Source organism: Lytechinus pictus, unplaced genomic scaffold, assembly GCF_037042905.1.
Source record: "Lytechinus pictus isolate F3 Inbred unplaced genomic scaffold, Lp3.0 scaffold_20, whole genome shotgun sequence".
Classification (NCBI taxonomy): Eukaryota; Metazoa; Echinodermata; class Echinoidea; order Temnopleuroida; family Toxopneustidae; genus Lytechinus; species Lytechinus pictus.
In genome coordinates this window covers 613,353-636,149 of record NW_026974141.1, presented here as the reverse complement: position 1 = coordinate 636,149, position 22,797 = coordinate 613,353, and the positions used below count along the sequence as shown (strand labels likewise).

Genomic DNA, 22,797 nt, shown 5'->3' with positions numbered 1-22,797 from the left:
GGAGAAGGAAATTGAAGCATTAAAAACAGTAATGCTGATCAAAAATTTCAATTTGTATTCTGTATCAAAAGATAAGTATAATTTAGTAAAAAAGAGAACAATCAAAATTGAAGAGAGAGAGGGAGATTATTACTTTATTATTATTACTTATTATTTGTACTGCGCTTTTCCCATTAGGCCCAAAGCGCTTACAATGAATTAATTAAATGTAATATTTTAAAAACTACAAAGTACGAAAGAGATGAGTTTTTAATGACTTTTTGAAAATTGCTAATGTTGGAGACTGTCTAATTATTAGTGGCAGGTCGTTCCAGGATTTTGAAGCCGACACTGTAAAAGTTCTGTCACCAGCTAATGTACGAGTTAATGAATATGTGAGGCGAAGGTGATCACTGGCCGACCTAAGTGCTCTAGTTGGTGTATACAGATTCAAGCAGTTACTTAAATACTGTGGAGCCTGTTTATTCAGTGTTTTGTAGACAATCAAGAGTAATTTGAACGTAATTCTCTGTTTAAAAGGAAGCCAGTGAAGAGAATTAAAGAGTGGTTGGGAAGGATGATCTCGGGAAACCTGTAAAATTAATCGTGCTGCCCAATTTTGTAGTCGTTGAATACGAATTAATTGATTAGAGGGAATTGTAGAAAGGAGCCCATTGCAATAATCAATACGAGACAGAACCAATGAACGAACAGCATTGTGACAGGCAGACTGGTCAATGAACCTTCTGATTCTAGAAATGTTCCTTAAATAAAAAGTGACTGTGCTACAGATATGAGAGATATGGTACGACATTGACATGCGGGAATCAAATATGACACCAAGGTTTCTTATTTTTTCTGATGGTCTAAAGAGTGTACCATCAACATCAAGTTGAACATTTGGAAGATTGCGCAAGTTATAAGTAGAGGCCGCAACAAAAAATTCAGTTTTTTTGTCATTTAATTTTAGCTTATTCACTATCATCCACTGTCTTATATCTGATATACAATTCTGGAGTTTAACCAGTGCATTATTGAGAGCTCCAGGAGTCTTCGGATCAAAAGAAACGTATAGTTGTATGTCGTCAGCATAAAAATGATAATTGATACAGTGATTTCGGATGATGTCGCCAACTGGAAGAGTATATATTGAGTAGCCTATGGGTCCGACTATTGACCCCTGAGGGAGTCCAAATTCTAGAGTTATGGGATTTGACAATGTGCCGTCAATATCAACTTGCGAAGTCCATCCAGACAGGTATGATTGGAACCAGGATAAGACTTTGGACCTAACGCCTATTCTATTGAATAACCGAGATATGAAAATGTTATGATCTATTGTATCAAACGCGGCAGATAAATCTAACAGCACCATAAAAACTACATTATTTGAGTCGAGAGAAAACATGATATCATTTTTTACTTTGATCAGAGCTGACTCGGTGCTGTGACCTGGCCTATAGGCAGATTGGAGAGGATCAAAAATATTATTAGATTCAATATGATCAGCTAGTTGAGTACATGCCGCCTTCTCGATGAGTTTACCTAGAAATGTTAAGTTTGAGACCGGTCTATAATTACTGATGTCATTTACGTCCAACCCTGATTTCTTCAAAAAAGGTTTGATGATTGCTGAATGTGCTTGATCAGGGAAAATACCTGTGGAAAGAGATTGATTGATTACATTTGTGAGCAATGGTAATAAATGAACAATGTTTTCTTTCAAAAACCATGTAGGAATCGGGTCAAGTCGGGAGGATTTAGTAGCCGAAGACATAATGATTCTGGATACATTTGACTGAGAAAGCACCTGAAATTCTGCGAAAAGTGGAATATTTTGATTTTCAGTATCACTAAACTGAATGTTAACAGGTACAGTACATGCATCAAGTTCAGCTCTTATTCTCCTTATCTTGTTGACAAAAAACAAAGAGAATTGATGAGCTAATCTGGTTGCAGATTCGTATAAGGGAAGTTGATTCGACTTCTTGTTCAAAAGTGAATGAATGATCTGATATACCTCCTTGACAGAACACGAACCTAACTTTTCTTTCAAGAAATCTTCTTTAGCGGTATCAATGATTTGACATACATTCCTATTAGCTTCTATGAACAATGTGCGATCTGAATCTAGTCGTGTTTTACGCCATTTACGTTCTGCTTTACGTCGGTGCTGGCGAGCAACAAGTACAGACTGATTAAACCAGGGTCTACGTCGCTTCAGAGGGCGGGACTTGGTTGAAGATGGTGCACAGGTATCGAGTACCTTAGTGACGCCAGAAACATACCAGTCAAAAAGAGACACATTATCTAAATCTTCTGGTTGAGATGAAACTAAGTCAAGTAAAGCATTACTGAATTGAGCTTTATCAATCTTGCGATAATTACGTAAGGAAGAAGTAACAGAGACTGGCTCTGATTTCTGATGAGCCAATAAAAAACGAATCATATAATGATCAGAAATACAAGTGTCGAATGTGTGACACTGTAAGATAACTGAGTCATCTCTGGTAAAAACTAGATCTAAAGTATGACCAAGATTGTGTGTTGGACCTTGGACATGCTGAATGAGCCCAGCCGAAGAAATGGTGTTCCTCATGTGAAGCACATCATTTTTATTCATATCTTCCCAATGGACGTTGAAATCACCTAATAACACCAATTTTCCTGGACATAGTGATATCTCACATATGTATTCATCAAATTCCTTCAAGAAGTCAGAACTTGTGAATCTATTTGCTGAAGAAGGGGGTGGAGAGAAAAGGAGGAGGGGGAGAGAAAAGAAAGAGAGAGAGAGGGGGGGGGATCATATAGCGAGTCGAAAATAAACACCCTTAAAATCCCCTTCATACACAGTAAAAAAAAATTATACAACGCTGTTTAATATATGAACCTTACAACAATTGTTTAAACAGTTGTTTAAACTGTTTAAATCTTAAGCAACAAAGTTTAATTTTCAATATCTAATTTTCAATAAATTAAACATGATTGTTTAAACGGTTAAACAAATACTGTAAAGTTCATATAGTAAACAGCGTTGTATAAAATCTTAAACAGCGTTTTTACTGTGTATAAGGCCTGTTTTAGTTTGTTTCTAAGCCTTGCAAGTTACAAACAAAGTTACATAAAAGTAACAAAATGATTCATCATCATGGTTACATCTAGGGCCTGACTTGACGTCTGGGTATTCATTTTTACATTTTCATTGATTTATCTTGTAGGATTCCGCATCAAACAAAAAAAAGTATCATATATTCTACAAATTACCGAAAGATAATTTTCAACCTCTTTGGCGTTTTGATTTTCTTTTTCGATTGGACGTTTCGGCTATACGGTACACTTTGATTATATATATTGGTGTAGCGTGAAATTTATAAGTAACTTCATCTTTGTTTTGTTTACAGGTGCTTGCACGAAAAAGGGGCTGAATTTCGCTGAAAACACCTCTTGAAGTTAAACAACATTGGGTTTCATGAACTATTTTGCCACAAAATCACATTTAATATGCTCATCATATGTATGAGAGGACAGAAAGTCAGTTATCTACCAGAAATGGGAGAATTTATTAGCTCAGCGACAATCGTTTGACGGTCCCACTCGTTTAGTTTTTTTGTTTGTGATTTCAGCAGCGATCGAGTCCGAGCCGAGGCCGAGGCGAGCCCGACAGGGTCAGGATCAGAGAAAGCCTGCCAGTTTCTCCTGTGCAGTCCCACTCCAAGTCTCCAACCTAACCGGTATATATGATATAGACATGTAATAATGGGAAGAGGGGTGTGTTAAAAAAATGCATTTTAATCTTAAACTTAAGTTAAAGGGGTGAAAGAGGTGAAGTGAAAAGTGAAGAAAATTAAAATTTAAATTAAACTTAGTGCCCAAATATCGGACATTTAAAGATAAATTCCAGTTGTGGGTAGCCAGGCGGCTTCTAGAGAGTAAAAATCATTTACTAATGTAAGGTTACTTACCCTCATACGAAGCCAGGCAGTCCTCCCCATTCGTCTGCGTGTACCGCAAAAAACCCTGAAACTTTCGCCCCCCGAGATTTCTACTTTCCTTCTAAAAGATCTAGCTCTAAATCATGTAAATGGGATAAAACTTCATTTCCGACATTTCTACGCTCTCGTTGTTATTTTTAAAACAAGAATTCATCAAAAAAATGAAAAAATATTGTGAAAAGACGGAAGAGACTTGCCCGATGTTTACGCCGCCATCTTGTTTCTTATTGTACTTCCCCAACATTACGTTTTGATGAATTCTTGAGTCAATGAGTCTGGTAAATGTCAAGTCCAGGGGGATTAAAAGACAGGCAGGTTACTGAGAGTTGACAGGTTTAAGGGACAAGAAAAGGATATGCAGCTTAAAGATGAAAGTGCAGGGTAGCTTTTAGGATCAAGGCATTTAACGGGTGAGGGAGGGAAGCATCATAGGGTAGTAGGATGGCTGCTGTGAGTTGGCAGGGATTGCTGGTATTGAAGGAGGTTGCTGAAGAGGGGAAATCCTTTAGGAGATTCCTTATCTTGTCCAAGAGGGTGTTGCGTAGGTGGAGGGTACATGGGCATTTGGTAAGGATATGCTCTGTAGTGTCCTCTTCAAGTTTACACAGGGCACAAGTTGGGTCTGTTTTCTTCCCAATTTTGCAGAGCCTGGACTGGGTAAGGTATGTTGATGTAAGGAGTTGTGCTCTCACAGTCAAGGCTTGTCGGATAATGGAAGAGGGGGGGGGGGGGGTCCTTGGGGTAAAGCTCCAAAGGATCAGTGAAGGGCCTCGGTGTCCAGCAAACAAGAGAAGGCTTGGAAGTGGCTCCCTGGACCATCTGAGCTTGGACATGATCGTTGATGGCCTTATTGATGGTGGGCTTCCACGCTCGATATGGGATGGGGTTGACAAGCAGGTCTTCAAGTGGTGGTAGCCCATATTTCTGAAGAATACACCTAAGGGACTTGACTGTTCGGGTGTTGGCATGCAGTGCTAGAAGGAAGGTTCCATACTCAAACCTGATCTGATCTAATAAGAAGTTGCCCTAAGAGCAGAAGCTTTTCATAATCTATTCTAGCACTGATGGGAAGAAGACCGGTTAGCAGGAAGACACATTCGTTAGCCGCAGTATTGGGAATCCCAAGGACTCTCTTGAAAAGATGGTTCTGAGCCAACTGTGTTGGCGATCTTCAGTGTGTTTTTTAGCTAGATATTATGATTTCACAAAGTTCAGTTTATGTAACTGTACCAGATCTAGATCCACGATGATATATCAATACTTTATCTTGGTTTTACAGACTTTCTCACGAAATCAGTGTTTTACTGCAACTACGTTCATTTAGCTTTAAGCATAATTGGACCCCCCAAAAAAAACTTTTAAACTTTATGTTTATTTCCGTAGTACAAATGTTGAATATTAATGTCATAAAAAATAGATTCGAAAAATTCTGGTACACGGAAACTATTTGCTTACTACCAGAGCCAGAGGCTTGTTTTTTGCCAAAAATCGGACACAGACGAAACACAGTTTCCAAATATCGGACACGTAGAGTTGTGCACGGCAATCAATTTCGGCGATTTAAATCGCGCTCTAGACCCCAAAATAGTTGCTTAATTGTTGATAAAATGATTTATTTTAGCTGCGCATTATTACCATCAATAACTTTGATATAGAAATCGGTGTCAAAACTGTTAATGAAGTGAAGTAAATCAAGCAAGACAGACGAAAATGGGGGGAGGGGGGGGGGGGGGTAGGAAGTACAAAAAGGTTGATCATTTTATGGAATTGCCCCAGAGTATAATCCAGTCATTCAGGCTGTATATTATTTCCTATTTTAGTTACCAGTGATTCTAAAATTGTGTCTCTTTTTTTTTAATTAAAAGAAAAGGGCATGGATTACAATGAACGACACACTAGCAACCATCAACGTTGATCAGCTTAGCAATGCTGTCAATGCAGTTGTCCAGTCTACCGCATTAGGCCAAGTTCCTTTAGACCCCTCCCCACCACCTGCCGATCATCCTGATGCTTCCCCTCCCTTCTGTGAGGGGGGTAAGTTACCTTCCCCTGGTGGTGGTACAACACAGGTGGTGCAGCCATGCTCCTCTTATTGTGGGAGAACTTTCGGAGGGAGGCTGGCTGAAGGACATAATAGCATCCCAGCGACTACCATATCTTCGAACAAGGCAAACATTCCAGTACCGATCCATCAGCAGTCTACCAATCAACCGGTTTTTCATACCCAGGTGAACAAAAACTTGCATTTAATTGATTTATTTGAATAAATTTGCAAGGAAGAAGGGGAGGGGGTTAAAAAGTTTTAATAAATTGACCATATTTCAGCCAGCCTTTTAGGTCAAATTTGACAATCCCCCTTCTTTGTTTTAGCTTCCACTTACAGTAACAGACATAGAGTGTTGCTACATGTGGAGTTTTTGCCTAGAAAATCGTTATTGGATTTTGAAAATGAGATGTACATACTTGCTTATTGTATTTCTACATGTAGTTTTAATCTTATTCCCAAATTAGGTATATTGATACAAATTTTTTGCAAAACTCAGTGGAAATCGTTCGCACCATGTTGTTTTCCCCCAAAAATTGTTTAATGTGAATTTATTCTTGTGTTCTGTTTTTCCTTGTGAAAAATATTAATGTATTTGTTTTAAAAAGGTGCTTTCATACCAGGACGTTTTAGGCATTTAAAGGTAAATGCTAGTTTTGGTAACGATATCAAAATGAGTTCGTACAGAATCCAATGAAATGACCACCAAAGTGTCTGTTTGTATAAATAAAACGCATGTGCCAAAGGATTCTGGAAGAAATTATGTAATTGCTGAGAAATCAGCAAATAAGCACAGGATTTGGGTAGAGCGTCGGGCCCGACGCTCAAAGCTACAATTATACACAGTCCCACGTGCGCTTATCTGTGTTGGGGAAGTTCAGTCTGAACATTTTTCAGCGTAGATTTCAAGATTTCACAAAGTTCAGTTTATGTAACTGTACCAGATCCAGATCCTCGATGATATACTGACAATTAAGCCTGGTTTCGCAGACTTTCTCATGAAATCAATGTTTACTGCAACTACTGGAATTTCTCTTTAATCTCATTAAAGTGACACCATGCAATTCTATTCTTGATTTAAAAAATTGTGAACAATACAAGGTATAAAAAATCAAATTCTTTATATAAAGAAATAATTGTTAGTAAATTAAGAGGCTTTTTAATTTTTTTAATGATCTTATGATTTTCATTACAGATCGATCATACTGATCTTAAACAAACAGGAGTAATGCCGAAAATTTGTTAACAAAGAAATAATTGTTGTTGTTAAAATGCAAGTCATTTTGTAAAGAAGTAGGATTGAATGAGAAAAAAGCTTTCCACATACCGGGTAAAACGTCCAGGTATCACTTACTTCATGGTTATGACCTAATGGCCATAATTTCTTTGATCCCTGTGACTTCACAGACTCCTGGACCAGTAGTTCTTGTACCTAATCCAGGAGTTCAGGCAGGGCAGAGAGTGGTTCAACAGAAACAAAGCTCTGCCAACAATCAACCACAAGACCAAGGGCCAAAGAGGTTCTACATGTTAAAACAATCAGGTAGTACATGTACTTGTTTTTGTATAGTGTAATAATAGTAATACTAACTGTTCCTATCCAAGCGCATATCCCTTTCAAAAGGTCTCAATGCACATCAGGAATAATAAGGAGGGAAAGCTAATGCTATGATGATACGATCAGTTAAATATGTTTTCAGTGCAGATTTGAATTGCCTGGAATTGTAAGGGATAATATTCCAGACTTATGGCGCTGAATGCACAAGCCCATTTACTATAAAACATTGTCTTGACAAAAAACAGGTTCATAATTGTTCATATTAGGTTCATATTTACAAGTGATTCAGACAGATTCTAAAGCCAATCTACAAAACACTGAAATGAGAGTAGCAAGATCCTAAACTAAATATGTAACTGACTGACAATCAATGCATGGTTCTTAATACAAATAATACAGATTCATATATTTTTGTTCTGGTAACAATCCTAACAGCTGAGTTTTTAAAGACCTGAAGTTTCAGGAGTTGAGGATCTGATATATTGCCTAGAATAGACTATTGCAGTAGTCTATTAAAGTGGCACGTGGCAAATGCATGCATAAACCTTTCAGAGGTATCTCTATCATTTTATGACCAGTCATATATTCCAAACCTTATGCAATGCATATGTCGCAAAACCACATTTAGAATTGATGTGATTTTGCAACGTAAACTGATCATCAGAACACCAGGATTTCTTGCAGTCTTAACAGAAAGAACCACTACCCCTTCAATTTTAAACGGCTGCAAAGGTACATGGGTTAAAAATCAAAATTTTATATGCATCAATATCATCATCACCACCACCACCATCATCATCATCGTCATCACCACCACCACCACCACCATAATCATCATCATCATCATCGTCATCATCACCATCATCATCATCATCATCATCATCACCACCATCATCATCATCCTCGTAAATGTTTATACACTGTATGTCTGTATATATTTCAGGTTCCAACTGGGTTCTAGTTCCAACACAAGCCCAAATACCACCTCCTATACAGTGTAACAATGATGGTCTGTTGAAGGCTGTCACTGGGAATTCAGATTCCATCACATACCGACCGTCTTCTGGTTTCAAACAAGGCGCTCCCATCTCAGTTTCTCTACCAACTACACAAAGGTAGGGTTACATTGTGTGGTGCTCCAAAGTTAGTGAACCCCACCAGAAAATGTATGTATTTAAAAGTGTTCATGTTCTGCTATGTTATATTTAATTGTGAATTCAAGTGATAAAATATAGCATTCAATAAAGTTTGTTTTGCTGGGCTCGCCGATTATTGTAGCGTTGTTGTCAATATTCAACACTCGGCATGAAGGAGTGCATTTTGTGATGGGGTTCAGTCACTAACTAACTTCTGTATTCATATGTTGACTGGTTGTGTACATGCCGTAATGCATTGGATTTACCAAAATGATAACAAATTAGAATTATGCAAATTTTTAGGTTCAATCTAAATTGCCGATTAGGAATTCATAGATTGAAGGAACTAGTCACTTTGCTCTATATCAATATGAGTATTTTTTGTGTCAAAATATCTGACTAAAAAAAACCATGGTAGACGATGATATTGAACCCTTTTCCACCATGTCTCAACAGGCTTGTTTTGCATTTCTATTTAATTTCTCATCCAGTACCAGCTTGCCAAATGTGATAAGACCACAGACACCTAATATAAACATGAACATCGCCATCCATCTACCAAACAATGGGACATCCTACCCTATACCAGGACACACAAAGTCTAATGGACCGCAGCAAGCCCTTCAACCAATCAGGACACAGATGCCCCTAGACTCCACCCATCTTTTGTCCCAACCTTGCACCCTTGCTAAATCAACTGTATCCCCTAAAGTCAATACTGGTCGGTCAATGAAGCACAACGCACCTGTCATGATTCTCCCAAACACCCTTAGACCATCTCAGCTACGACCTTTGACCTCTCAGGTGGGTCCGTTTCCTTCTCAGATCAGCGTACTGCCCACTGGACAAAGTGGACAGTCTCAGGTGTCACCGTTTCGTCAGGTTAGTGTACTGCCCAATGCTCAAACAGGACTGACCGCTGGTCAAACAGGACAGTCCGAGGTAGTGCCGATGCCATCAAGCTCGAACATTACGGTTCCGTCTGTTCTTAGGAACAGCACCAGTGTTTCAAACATCAACTTGTTTTCCCCTCCCCTCAACTTCGGATCTCAAATCCAGATGCTGTCACCTTTGACCTCTCAAAAGGGCTGCCATACCAGCAACAGCCTCGGAGGTTTGACCAACTCTTTAGATCTACAACCAGCTCTGTTGAATCAAGGTTTGGTACCTGAACTTGTCAACTTACAACCCCAGCAGATATCTCCTGGTGTAGTCAAACTCACATCTGGACCACCCTTGATCTCACATCGTGAGGAGAGGTCAAAGGTTATGACCTCTAGAGTAAGGGTCAAGTCAAGAAACGAGCCAGGAGAGCAGAACAGAAAACATAAAATTCTAGAATCATGTAAGTAGTCTTGATAGGAAACAGTCCATAAATGTAATATCGAGTACACATTTTGCTCCTTCTCCCTTTGTATTTTGACCCTCAGAATTTACAGACTAAATTGATGACTCAGTCTTTATGACATATATATTACATGTGTTATTATTCCACAGGAAATATTAATGAATGATTTTTAGTCACAGATTATACATGTAGATATCATGAAGGTGTCTGCACTAATTTATTATTTTTTCTTCCTGGATTAATATTTTGTTATTCATGTGAACAGTATTGAATACAACACACATCAGGGTTTGTGATTTTTTTTAAATCAATACCTCTGAAACATGAACCAGGTTTTGAATACTGATTTCTGAAATTCTCAGTTGGCAACGGTTTAACCTTAATTTTAATTTTTAATTTTGATCTTGATTAGGGTGTATTTCCTGTAGATCTATTGTTAAATGCTGCCCTCATCAGAAACCTGCTGTTGTAGTTGCAGACAAGGCAGTTGAAACCAGAGCAAGGCAGTCTCTACCGGATCTTTTGATGCTCAAACCATCCATTGCCATTCCAGGCGAGACAGGTAAATGTATGGTACAAAACAGTAGAGGGCAGTTTTCAAATGAGAAGTTAAATTTGGTAAATCATATTCTGTAGTTAAACTAATGTAAAAAACTTCATAAAAAACTGAGAGTTTCATTAACAATTTTTGGGGTGTTCATTTATTTTTTTGAAGAAAAATAAGGAGTGACAAAATTAGAATTACCTCGTTTGGGTAAAGGAGAAAAAATGGAGGGGTTCGCTGCAAAATGAGTATCTTGTATGAAATGGAGTATCTTGTATGAAATTAAAGGTTGTAAAATAAGACCAAAGAGATGCTGAGTTACTACCAAATTTTTGCTTGGCCAAGTCTCTCATGCAATTAATTTTCATTTTGGTATTTCTTGAAGGAGTCTACGCCAAGCGGGAGATTCTGCCAAACACTCGATTTGGACCTGTGGTTGGAAAACTTGCTGACGTCAATTCATCGACAGACCTAGATGCAATTGGCCACAAAACATGGCGGGTAAGAAATCACATTATTAATACAGTATTTTTTAATGTTATTTAGGAGCTGGTTTTTAAAGATTTTTTTTTCAATTTCAATTTATTTCAACCATGAATATTGCAAGATATAACATTAAATAATACATAAGGTACATGTATCAAACAAAATGGTTAAGCTTCCCTTTAAAAGTTGTAGTTGGTCGATAGACTTACTTTATTTTGAATGTTTTGCTTGATCAATAATGTAGAAGTTTCATGAATCTCCCATGGTGCATGGTGTTCATCTCTTCTATATTCATTATTAAAAAATACTTTTCAAGCTTCTGCTAATTCCTCAAGTCTCTTTGATTAATGCCATTCTGTAAATATGTAGCTAGTTTAATTTTATGTAATTTAGTTGAAATCAAGCTTCATTTATGTTATATCTTCTCTTTTGTGTCATGCTTGTTTATTGATTATGTTCTTCAGACATGCCAACCGCTCCCTTTTTGTCTCACCTGCATAGCAGAGCGAGACTATAGGCGCCGCTTTTCCGACGGCGGCGTCAACACCAAATCTTAACCGAAGGTTAAGTTTTTGAAATGACAGCATAACTTAGAAAGTATATGGATCTAATTCATGAAATTTGGCCATAAAGTTAATCAAGTATTACTGAACATTCTGCCTGAGTTTTAGGTCACATGACCAAGGTCAAAGGTCATATAGGGTCAATTAACGTAGACCATGTTGGGGGAATCAACATCAAAATCTTAACCGAAGGTTAAGTTTTTTAAATGACAGCATAACTTAGAAAGTATATGGACCTAGTTCATGAAACTTGGACATAAGGTTAATCAAGTATTACTGAATATTCTGCTTAAGTTTTACGTCACATGACCAAGGTCAAAGGTCATTTAGGGTCAATGGACTTTGGCCAAATTGGGGATATTTGTTGAATTACCATCATAACTTTGAAATTTTATTGGTCTAGTTCGTAAAACTTGGACATAAGAGTAATCAAGTATCACTGAACATCCTGTGCGCATTTCAGGTCACATGACCGTGGTCAAAGGTCAATGAACTTTTGCCATAATGGGGTATCTGTTGAATTACCATTATAACTTTGAAAGTTTATGGATCTGATTCATGAAACTTGGACATAAGAGTAATCAAGTATCTTTGAACATCCCGTCCGAGTTTCAGGTCACATGACCAAGGTCAAAGGTCATTTAAGGTCAATGAACTTTGGCCATGTTGGGGGTATTTGTTGAATTACCATCATATCTCTGTAAGTGTATTGGTCTAGTTCATAAAACGTTAACATCAGAGTAACCAAGTATCACTGAACATCTTGTGTGAGTTTCAGGTCACATGACCACGGTCAAAGGTCAATGGACTTTGGCCATGGTGAGGATATTTGTTGAATTACCATCATAACTCTGTAAGTATATTGGTCTAGTTCATAAAACTTGGACATAAGAGTCATCAAGTATCACTGAACATCTCATGCAAGTTTCAGGTCACATGGCCAAAGTCAAAGGTCATTTAAGGTCATTGAACTTTGGCCATTTTAGAGGTAATTATTAGATTGCTGTCATAACTTTCAAAGTTTATAGATATAGTGTATAAAATGTGGATATAGGGGGAATCAAGTATCACTGACAAGTTTTAGGTCACATGATCAACATCAAATGTCAATGAACGTAGTATTGTATCATTATATGAATGGTGTTTTTGTGAATAATTATTTTATAGTAGTTTTCAAAGTCAGCACTGCTGCTATATTGAATTGCATGATGCAGGTGAGACAGCCAGAGGCATTCCACTTGTTAGAGTATTTATTCCTCTTTTTTGCTATGAATACACCAATATTTTCTTGTATGATTTGTTACTTCTTTTAAAATTTCCAATCATGGAGTATGTATTATACAGTGTGTGACACTAGCGCCGGTCCGACGGTCATAAACTAGTAAAAATCACTTTCAGGCCAGTAACTTGTTGCTTAAAAAGAACAAGTAAATTCTTGCATACTGGCACATGTTTAAAAGGATGAATTATCAAGTTTTCAAGTAAAGTCATTTCACATGTTTTTTCACCGATCTCACTACAGCAGGCTGTCGATTGTTACATTGAGAAAAAATTTAAAAAAATTATCTTTTTTGTCAAAAAATACTTTTTTTTCCTTCTAAGAATACTTTGTTGTTGTTGTAGAAGGTTGGCAGCCCTGGTTCTATCACAAATTGAACTTTTTATGAACACAGGTAAATTAACTTGAAATTTTTAACATGAAAAAATCTCTCTTGTTCTTTATGTGACAGATATTTTCTGATAGAAAATTGTGTCAGCTTCTCTTCACGAACGATGAGAGTTGTTCTAATTGGATGATGTTTATTAAGATGTCCAAAGACCACAACCTAATGGCATTTCAGAGCGGAGCTCACATCTATTTTACATCACTTACAAAAATTCAACCTGGTGAAGAGCTCGTTGTGTGGTATTCCAAGGAGTATGCAAGACTAAGAGGTAAAGAAGAATATCTATGCCAACTTCAGACACATATAGTTGTGCTCAAAATTTGTGAACCCCACCACAAAATGCACTCCTTCATGCTAAGTGTTGAATGTAGAAAACAACACAACAATGTCCGGCAAGCCCATTAGCTGATAATAGTTGTCGTGAAAATCCTGTCTTTGTTTTTTAACCCTGCTTTTGAATGGGGGACAGTGGCCTTATAATATTAATAATAATAATATATGGGATTTGTAATGCGCCAAATCCACTCGGCAGAGTGCCCAAAGGGCAGTGAAAGAAAGAGAAAAGTACACATATATTAATAATAGATTCAAGAACAATTAAGAGTAGGAAGCATTTAATAGACGTGTCTTTGCATTTTTAAAATTTGTCATTCCCAAATGAATTGGGCTGGTCGTATACACCTCATTGCAAATTTTATCGTTGAAACCAAAAAGTAACGCAGTAGCTCTGGGCCCTGTCTTACAAATGGTTAAGATTGATCCGATCAACCACAACTATGGAAATCCAGCAACGTCAACATCTAAAATACATGTTTGTTCTAAATATTTTCTAGATCATGGTCTAGTGGTTAATAATAATAATAATAATAATAGCTGGATTTATAAAGCGCTTTTTGCCAGAGGATACAAAGCGCTGCTATTATTACCCCGGCTTTAGCTCGAGCTACCATCACCGGCGCTCAGTGCATTCAAGGAATTATTCCTGCCGGGTACCCATTCACCTCACCTGGGTCGAGTGCAGCACAGTGTGGTTAAGACTCTTGTCTTTCAATCTGAAGGACGTGGGTTCGATTCCAAGCAATGACCTGTTTTCCTTCAGCAAGAATTTACCCACATTGTGCTGCATTCAACCCAGGTGAGGTAAATGGGTACCAGCAGGAAGTAATTCCTCAAAAAGCTGTGCGCACTGGAATCAGTAGACTAGCTTAGCCGGGGTAATATAGGAGCGCCTTGAGCACCTAGCAAGGTGGATACGTGCGCTATAGAAATCCTATATTATTATTATTATGTAATATATAATTATACATTCAGTGTTTTCTTGAATATTCAGTGTACTTCTCTTCGTTTACAAAGGAAATCATGCAAATTTCCTTGTCACTGTTGGATATCTATAAAGTATCAGATGATCGGATCAATTGTAACACTTTGTAAGACAGGGTCCTGGGGCCGGTAATGCAAAGCTTAGCAATGGTCGTAGAACATTTTTCTATGATTGATTCCATTGACTACAATGTAGAATCAATCGTCAAAATCAAGCGTACAATTAATCGCTAACCTTTGTGTTACGGGACCCTGGTGAGTGTTTCATCAACATTTTTGTCCGACAAGTTGTCAGATCTGACAACTTTCCTTGAATGTGATTGGCTGAGAACCACTGTTACCATAGTAACTGTTGGATAAAGCAGAAATGTGCCTCTTTCTCAATTATAGATTACATAGCATCAATTTAAATTATTATTATCTGTGATACATTCTGTAAATGTCAACAATTTGATTATTTCAGGCATCAGGGACTATAAGGGCACCATGAAATGTCAGAAATGCCATGAGAGTTTTCCAGGTAACACTCACCTACAGTGTCACATGGCAGAAGCCCACCCTTCCTCTCAACAAGACAAGATGTACAAGTGTGACGTGTGCTCCTACGTGTTCTCCTCATCATCCAAGCTAAGAACTCACCTCTTGACGCATCTTGGGGTGAAACCGCATCGATGTAAGATCTGCCACAAGGGATTCACAGACCGTAGTAACCTCAGGGCTCACTCACTTATACATGCAGGTATGGTGTGCATCAACTTGTCGGGTTTTGCAAGAAACATACTTTCAATTAATAATGATTATAATGATAATAATATGCAACATCTAGACAGCGCTCAATACAATGCTACTGAGTGATGCATACTATTACCCTGGCTTTATCATGTCTACCCTGATCAGGCGCATCGATCTCTCAAGGAATTCCTACAGGGTACCCATTAACTGGGTAGAGAGTGTCAAATGTAGATGAATGCCTTGCCAAAGGATGCGAGTGCTGCAATGAGAATTGAACCTTGGACCTTGTGGTGCAAAGTCCGGAGACTTATCCACTGAGCCATAACACCTCTACAATTGCAAATTAGATTTGGTGTATAAATAGTTAAATATATCATGTGTGACCATCCACTCCAATACTAACAAAAACCCAAAATGAATTTTGAGATTTCCATTGAGTTTGAAAAGGCACATCCTAAGCTTTTGAATGATATATGACTTGTCAAAAATTGATCAACGATAACATAGACCATTATTTGATTGAATGTAGAAGAATCTAAGCGAGAGCTCCTAAAAATAAGGAGTAAACAACGTTTGAAGTCCTGGGTTCACTCAAGCATGAGATGTGAACACTGCGCAATTTCAGTGAAATTCCAACCAGTCGAAAAACACTTGAGTCAAAGAAACTTTTGTATCTTGTTTTCTTTACATCTTGAAATTTTGACAATATAAAGAAAAAAAAAGTTAAGATAAGTTGATGTTTTTTTATAACTATTTGTTTTTTTGAAAATAAATTACTATTTGGGCTATTTACAGAGAACCTTCCCTGACGACTTACTATTTGCTTATTCTCACTTGTGAAGTGTTAAATGGTATGGCACCAAAATATCTACAAAACCCTGTCATGCCTTATACACCAGCTCATAGCCTAAGATCATCACACCAGCAACTTCTTAGGACTCCCAAGACACGTGTAGCATATGGTGCGCGAGCTTTCTCTGCCTCAGCACCTTCTCTCTGGAATAATTTGCTGAAGAATTATACCATCACTGGAGACCTTCAAATTTTTAACTGAAGTCTTACCTTTTCTAACAGTATTAGTTTTTGGCACTTTGACACTCATCCAAAGTCTCTCATTCTTTCTTTTCTTGTGTGCCTCGGAATAGAATATTTCTAGATAGATGGCGCTATATAAATGCCTATTTTTTATTTGGAGTGGCTGGTCACTTATAGATTAATAGGTGTTAGATCAAGTAAAATGGGTGCAGTATAATTGGAGATTAGAAAAAGCTATTATTTGGATAAAATGCCAGTACGACCAAATGAACAGAAGATGGAAAGTTGGAAATTTTGAGGTAAATTTTCCAGCATGTTGGAAAATTTAACAAAAGTTCAATTTCTCAGCATTATCTTCCTAAATTGATATGTGTGATTACTGAAAGTTTTGATGCTCTGAAATTGTTAAGGCCGTTCATAAAGTAAAGTATTGAAGATTGAAGAAAAATGGGGTCTGCATTTTGAAAAGGTTGATTACTGTACGGAACTGTCCTTAAGGAGATTCTCACAAAACCAGGAGGTAAATATGGCACAAATGAAAAAAAGCAAGATAAGAGGGTATGGTCATTTTTTCTGTTGCACTGTTTGTAGTCTCGTAACAGCGAAGATATCGAACGATGCAGCCTCTTTCCCTCAATAGTAGGCTATGTTATTCAATCACTGACACATGCAGACTTTGCATTCCCTTGTCAAAACTCTCCTCTGCCGAAAAACGTTTTGCTGTAGCAGCTGCCAAGACTTGGAATGCTATCCCTCTTTCTATAAGAAATGCTTCCAGTGTTCTTGGCTTCAAATCTTCCCTTAAGACATACCTTTTTCCTCAATAATTAATTTCCCTTTTTATCTTGAATATTGTAGTTATTAAATTATTATTCATGTTAAATTATTCATACATTGTACGCGCTATGGTACTTTTTGTTTTTAGCGCCTCTAAATATCCATTATTATTATTATTATTATTATTATGTTACCATTGCTAGTAATAACGCCTAATTGTGATCATTGTTACAGGAGTGAAGAAGTTCACTTGTGAGACATGCAACAAGAGTTTCCGCCAGAAAGCCCATTTGGTATCTCATCAGATAATTCATACAGGAAAACGAGACCTTCAGTGTTTCGTCTGTGAGAGGATGTTTGGTAGACAGAGTGATCTCAGTTATCACATGAAACAACATAGAGAAACTAAGAAAGTAAGCTTAACTGTGTTTGTATGCCTCTGCCCACTGTAGATGGTTGTCAGGAGCATTATGTTTTTGGCTCATCCATCCATCTCGTTTCTACCCGTCCAGCTTTTGTTCTTGCAATTACTACCAAAATCATGATTATGAGCCTATAATTATACTACAGGCATAATATTTATTTTTCTCTTACTCTAATAACCACATCTACTATTGCTGAATTCCAAAATGTCTACTTGTGATACTCCACTGTAGTACAAATGTATATTAAAGCATCAGCATGAATTAAAGCACTCCCACTTAATTTTCAGGCAATAAATCCCTTCTTTTGTGTACAAATGAGATTAATTCCAAGTGATATTCAAATCAATCCCTTCAAATTTTCTCAGCTGTTCATCTTGGTGATCATGTCTTTTTACAAACCCAAATTCTTACTGGAAGTTAATAGTTTTCCTTCATTCTTTTTTTTGTCTCTATAGTTGAGTTGCCCTGTATGTGACAGAAGATTTTACAAAGACTGCCAGCTGATAAGGCATATGAAGATTCACAGTGGACAAAGGGATTACCAATGCCACATTTGTAACAAAGGATTCATCACTAAATACCATCTCAGTAGACACCTGAAGTCCTGTGAGCGGTATGAGCGATTCCGACGTAAGTCATGGCCTAATAGCTTGGACAGCATAGCAGGAGTGGTTGGCCAATCAAGTGAAGAAAGACATTTTGTAAGGCCCACTGCTCCTGGAGACATGCAAGAAATCATTCCCCCAAGGAGGAGACGTCAAATGCCAGAGGTTCAGGAAGGGACTTCCTCAAGGATTTTGAGAAGCTCTCGTGGGCGACCTATCAAACCGAAGCCTATTCCTTCATACATGGCTCAGCTCGTAAGCCCACCTTCAAGAGGATTGGGAAGTGCAAAGAGAAAGAAGCGGGTGCCAAGGAAGGTTAGCCGACTTCCTAATAGGGAGCTTGACTCTGGTTCCCTAGCACACACTGTTTCTGTGACTTTGTATGAAGTACAACCTGGTAACACCCAAGAGATTGGGCCAGGTGTAGGTCCACCAACAGATGGTGTGCAACAGATGGTTCAAGGTGCCATTTCAGAGAAAACCAAGCCGACAATACCACCTGATCATTCATCATCAATGTCTGTGTATGGTGTCCAGGGGGAGACATCAGAAGGTAGTTCCGACATGGCAGTTGATCAGCAACAGCAGGGCAGCACTTTGTCTCAACTAGCTATTTCTGTCCCTCAAGAATCATCCATAGTTCTTGATTGTGACAATTATGTTTCATCCTCTTCAGTCACCCAACCTCACCTGCAATCGTCCTACGCTTACACCTCTTCTGACCCTCAAGGAGATGATGGAATCCATGATGGATCCCTGACAACACCTCTCTTTGATCTAGGTGAAGGGCCAACCATGTCCTCTGCAGTCCAGGTGATGCCAACTTACAACTCCCAATCCTTCTCACTGGAAGAAGAAGACAGCCATTCAGATGCATTTGCTGGACCTCAAGAGCATTGCAATCCATCCGGCTCATTTTTCATGACCGATGCTCCCATGTCGGACCCTGTTGCAAGCAGCTCATCACGGAGCCTTCGCCATCAGACCCATGTTGATTCACTCGCCGAAGACAACCATGCCGGTACCTTTGCAGAAGCTCGGGAACATTGTTCTCCTGCACCGGCATTATTCATGACCGATGCTGCTATGCCTGACTCTGTTGCCAGTACGTCCTCTCAGAACCTTAGTCATGGGGGTCATAGAAGCTCCTTGACAGAGGAGGATTCCCTTTTCTCTATGGATCCCTCTCATGGGTCAGGGACATCACTTTCCCAACACACAGGAGACAGCATAGATGACATCAGTGTAGACTTAAGAGCCATCGAGAGGGCGCTAGACTCGGATGAAGAGGAGCCATGTACTGATGAAAGAAGGGGAGATTCCCCATCAGAGAACATTGAGGAATGACTTTGATTCTTGCTGTCTGCCACATAGCCAGCCAGCTAGATTACCCAGCATTAATCAAGGTACTTGGGCAACATGTCTTATGGTTAAGCTTCAATACAATAGCTTTTGCACAGTGAATTACAAGTATGAGAATGGGGGGGGGGAAATTCCATAAATGTAATGTCATATCAGGCATAAGCATATAATATTCTTGCGTATTAAATTCAAGAATATAAGTGATATTATGTTTAAAGTAAAGATTATGAAATTATGTATTTTAACAGACTCAAATGTAAACTGCCGAGTTGCCTTTAAACAACTTTGGTCTAAACCTAATGCCCCTTTAAAATCCTGCCAGCTCATATTTTTTTTAATTTCGATTTTGGCAACAAAAAATATATATTAAAAAAGTGTGTCAACCAACCCCAATTTTCATACATATTCTACATCTAAAAAAAAGATGTACTAATGTTGATAAAAATCAGCTAATGGCACAGTAGAACATCATTTATCACGTAAGCAGAGGACAGTTATGCATGAACAAACTTTAATCTAAATGTCAAAATAAATTTAAGAGTTCTTTCATGTCATACACCCAAGCTCCCCCCCCCCCCGTTACAGCGAATAATTTGGTAAGGTGTTATTGCCCTTTCTTGCCATAAGTTATTACATCTCAAGAGCAATGTATTCATTGATAATCTGATCCATGTGAGTTATTGTTTGTTAACAAGCAGATTTGTACTTATAATGTACCGTATTCTGGTTCAATTAACCAAGGTTGAATTTGACCATATGGATTGCTAATTTTCAACTCATCCACAAAATAAAAATTATAGTCCTGAGAAAAGTTGTTCAAAACTAAGAAATGTATTTGTGTTGTTAAAGAGAAATTCCAGTAGTTGCAGTAAACACTGATTTCATGAGAAAGTCTGTAAAACCAGGCTTAATTGTCAGAATATCATCGAGGATCTAGATCTGGTACAGTTACATAAACTGAACTTTGTGAAATCTAGAAATCTACGCTGAATAATGTTCAGACTGAACTTCCCCAACACAGATAAGCGCACGTGGGACAGTGTATAATTATTGCTTTGAGCGTCGGGCCCGACGCTCTACCCGAATCCTGTGCTTATTTGCTGATTTCTAAGCAATTACACAATTTCTTCCAGAATCCTTTGGCACATGCGTTTTATTTATACAAACAGACACTTTGGTGGTCATTTCATTGGATTCTGTACGAACTCATTTTGATATCGTTACCAAAACTAGCATTTACCTTTAAGGACGTTCCACAGTTATGTTTGTGCGCATTATGATCTGCGCAGAGTTTACACTCTGCGCGCTGACGTCACAATGGATGAACAGGTGATTAATTAGCTGCGGGTATGAGCTGATTTTTCTCATCTTCTGCCCTTTAACTGCAGATCCGATGTGTTATTTCATGAAGCTAAAAAATTGAATTATTCCATGGACGATTAAAAAAAAATTATCTACAATTTCAAAATACTTTACTCTGCAGTGCTGCCAAGAATCACGAATATTACCCCGAGTTTGAATAAATGGGAGAGTGGTTTTGATTTTTTCTTCACATAGATACAAAGTATTCGGCGCATTTTTGGTGTTTTAAAAAGCACATTTGCTCTAATAAAAATGCTGATAGTTTAAAAACAAGCACATGAACCCCTATTTTTTAATGTTTGTACCTCTTAGGTATACCTTCCTTTACAACTCTGCAAATTTTGGTGAAAATGACATGGATTTTGAATAAAGTGCAGCATTTATTGTACGTTGTAGTTTGTTACTGAAATTTCACATTTTTTAGATTGGGATTTTGTTATCTTTTACGCCATTTTTAAGAACTGGCAGTGCTGTCAAACTTAAATTTGCAAACAAATAGCACTATAAATAGATTCTCCATTCTAACGATACAATTATTAACTCTCTTGCGAAATTTGATGACTTTTTCATGTATTTTGACTGAGTAATAAAGGTTTAAACTCATTGTAGTAATCTTGGGCGGTCTAAAAATGCCAAATTCTTTTGAATGCGCAATTTTTAAGAACATCAATTTAGGTGAACTTTGAAGCTCTATAGCAAAAAATCAAGCACATGGACCTATGTTAATTTTTGCATATTTCAAATATTAAGGTTCTAAAGTATCTATGTGCAAAGTTTGGTGAAAATGACATGGATTTCACTTTAACTGTGGAACGTCCTTAAATGAAAATATGAAAATGAGAGTATATATTGATCAAGGTCAAACATCATTTTAGGTTTAGAGCTAAAGAAAAAAAGAAAGATTTTCTTCTTATACATATTAATGAATGTGTTTTGATTTATTATATTTTATCTACAGTAGGTACATTGGATTATGTAATACATTATTTGATGGAAAATAGAGTTTTAGGGATCACAGAAGAGAATTTATCATTCTGAGAGGTTGGCAGGTCTGCAGTCAAATTACAGTTGTATAATGTGTAACTCTTGTGGGATTTTATCTGCCTGTTCTCCTGTTTTATGGTCATTCATGTCTAGAAATGCAATCCTTGCCAAGCAATTATAACTGCGCACATACACTTAACGCAAAGTTAACCTTGCACTTAGGTTTCATGAGCTGAGAGTATAGATATTATGAACGGATGATTTCGTACAGATAGGAAAATAACCAATAATGTGGAAGAGGGTCTATAAATATTTTGTGCTTATTTCCATGATATACAAGAATTTTATGCATGTTTGTAGAAAATTTACTGATATGTATTTTGTGTATAGTAAAAATATTTATGTTGAATATGAAAGGCACCCAAATGTTTAACTAAGAATACATCTAATTATTGAAGTAATTCTATGGAACATGCACATATGGTATTTCCATTTTTATTTCAACTTTTTATTGAGGTAGATTAAAGGGATACTCAAGCAGGAAAATTATTGATTTGAATAGATTGGTGACATCAAACAAATTAATTACTGAAATTGTTATGGCATTAGGTTTTGTATGATTCTGAGATAGTTATGTGTTGTATCATGAATAAGCCATGCCATGTTATCTTTTGCCTTTTTCATATACATGTATGTTGTATGAAATTCAATTATAGTTCTGCTGAATTTTCTGCTCCAAGAATTTTTATTATAATGTGCACTGTTAAAATGGAAATATTTTGGTACCCATGTTTAAAAAGAAATCATGTACCCGTAATGAAATGGAAAAAAAGAGAAAAAAATCATGTAATGATACAAAAAAAGGAAAGTGGGTT

At 37.4% G+C, this 22,797-nt stretch overlaps 1 protein-coding gene across 1 annotated transcript; it reads left to right on the top strand.

The window, feature by feature from the left end:
- The first annotated feature begins 3,330 nt into the window (after positions 1 to 3,330).
- Positions 3,331 to 22,747, top strand: LOC129282960 (uncharacterized). Its single transcript, XM_064114779.1, has 11 exons — positions 3,331 to 3,713; positions 5,840 to 6,202; positions 7,426 to 7,561; positions 8,520 to 8,691; positions 9,204 to 10,057; positions 10,473 to 10,622; positions 10,990 to 11,105; positions 13,384 to 13,588; positions 15,104 to 15,379; positions 17,419 to 17,597; positions 18,065 to 22,747. Exons 2-11 carry the CDS (start codon positions 5,858 to 5,860, stop codon positions 19,559 to 19,561), a joined length of 3,930 nt encoding a protein of 1,309 aa, XP_063970849.1. The 5' UTR covers positions 3,331 to 3,713; positions 5,840 to 5,857; the 3' UTR covers positions 19,562 to 22,747.
- The last annotated feature ends 50 nt before the right edge of the window (positions 22,748 to 22,797 follow it).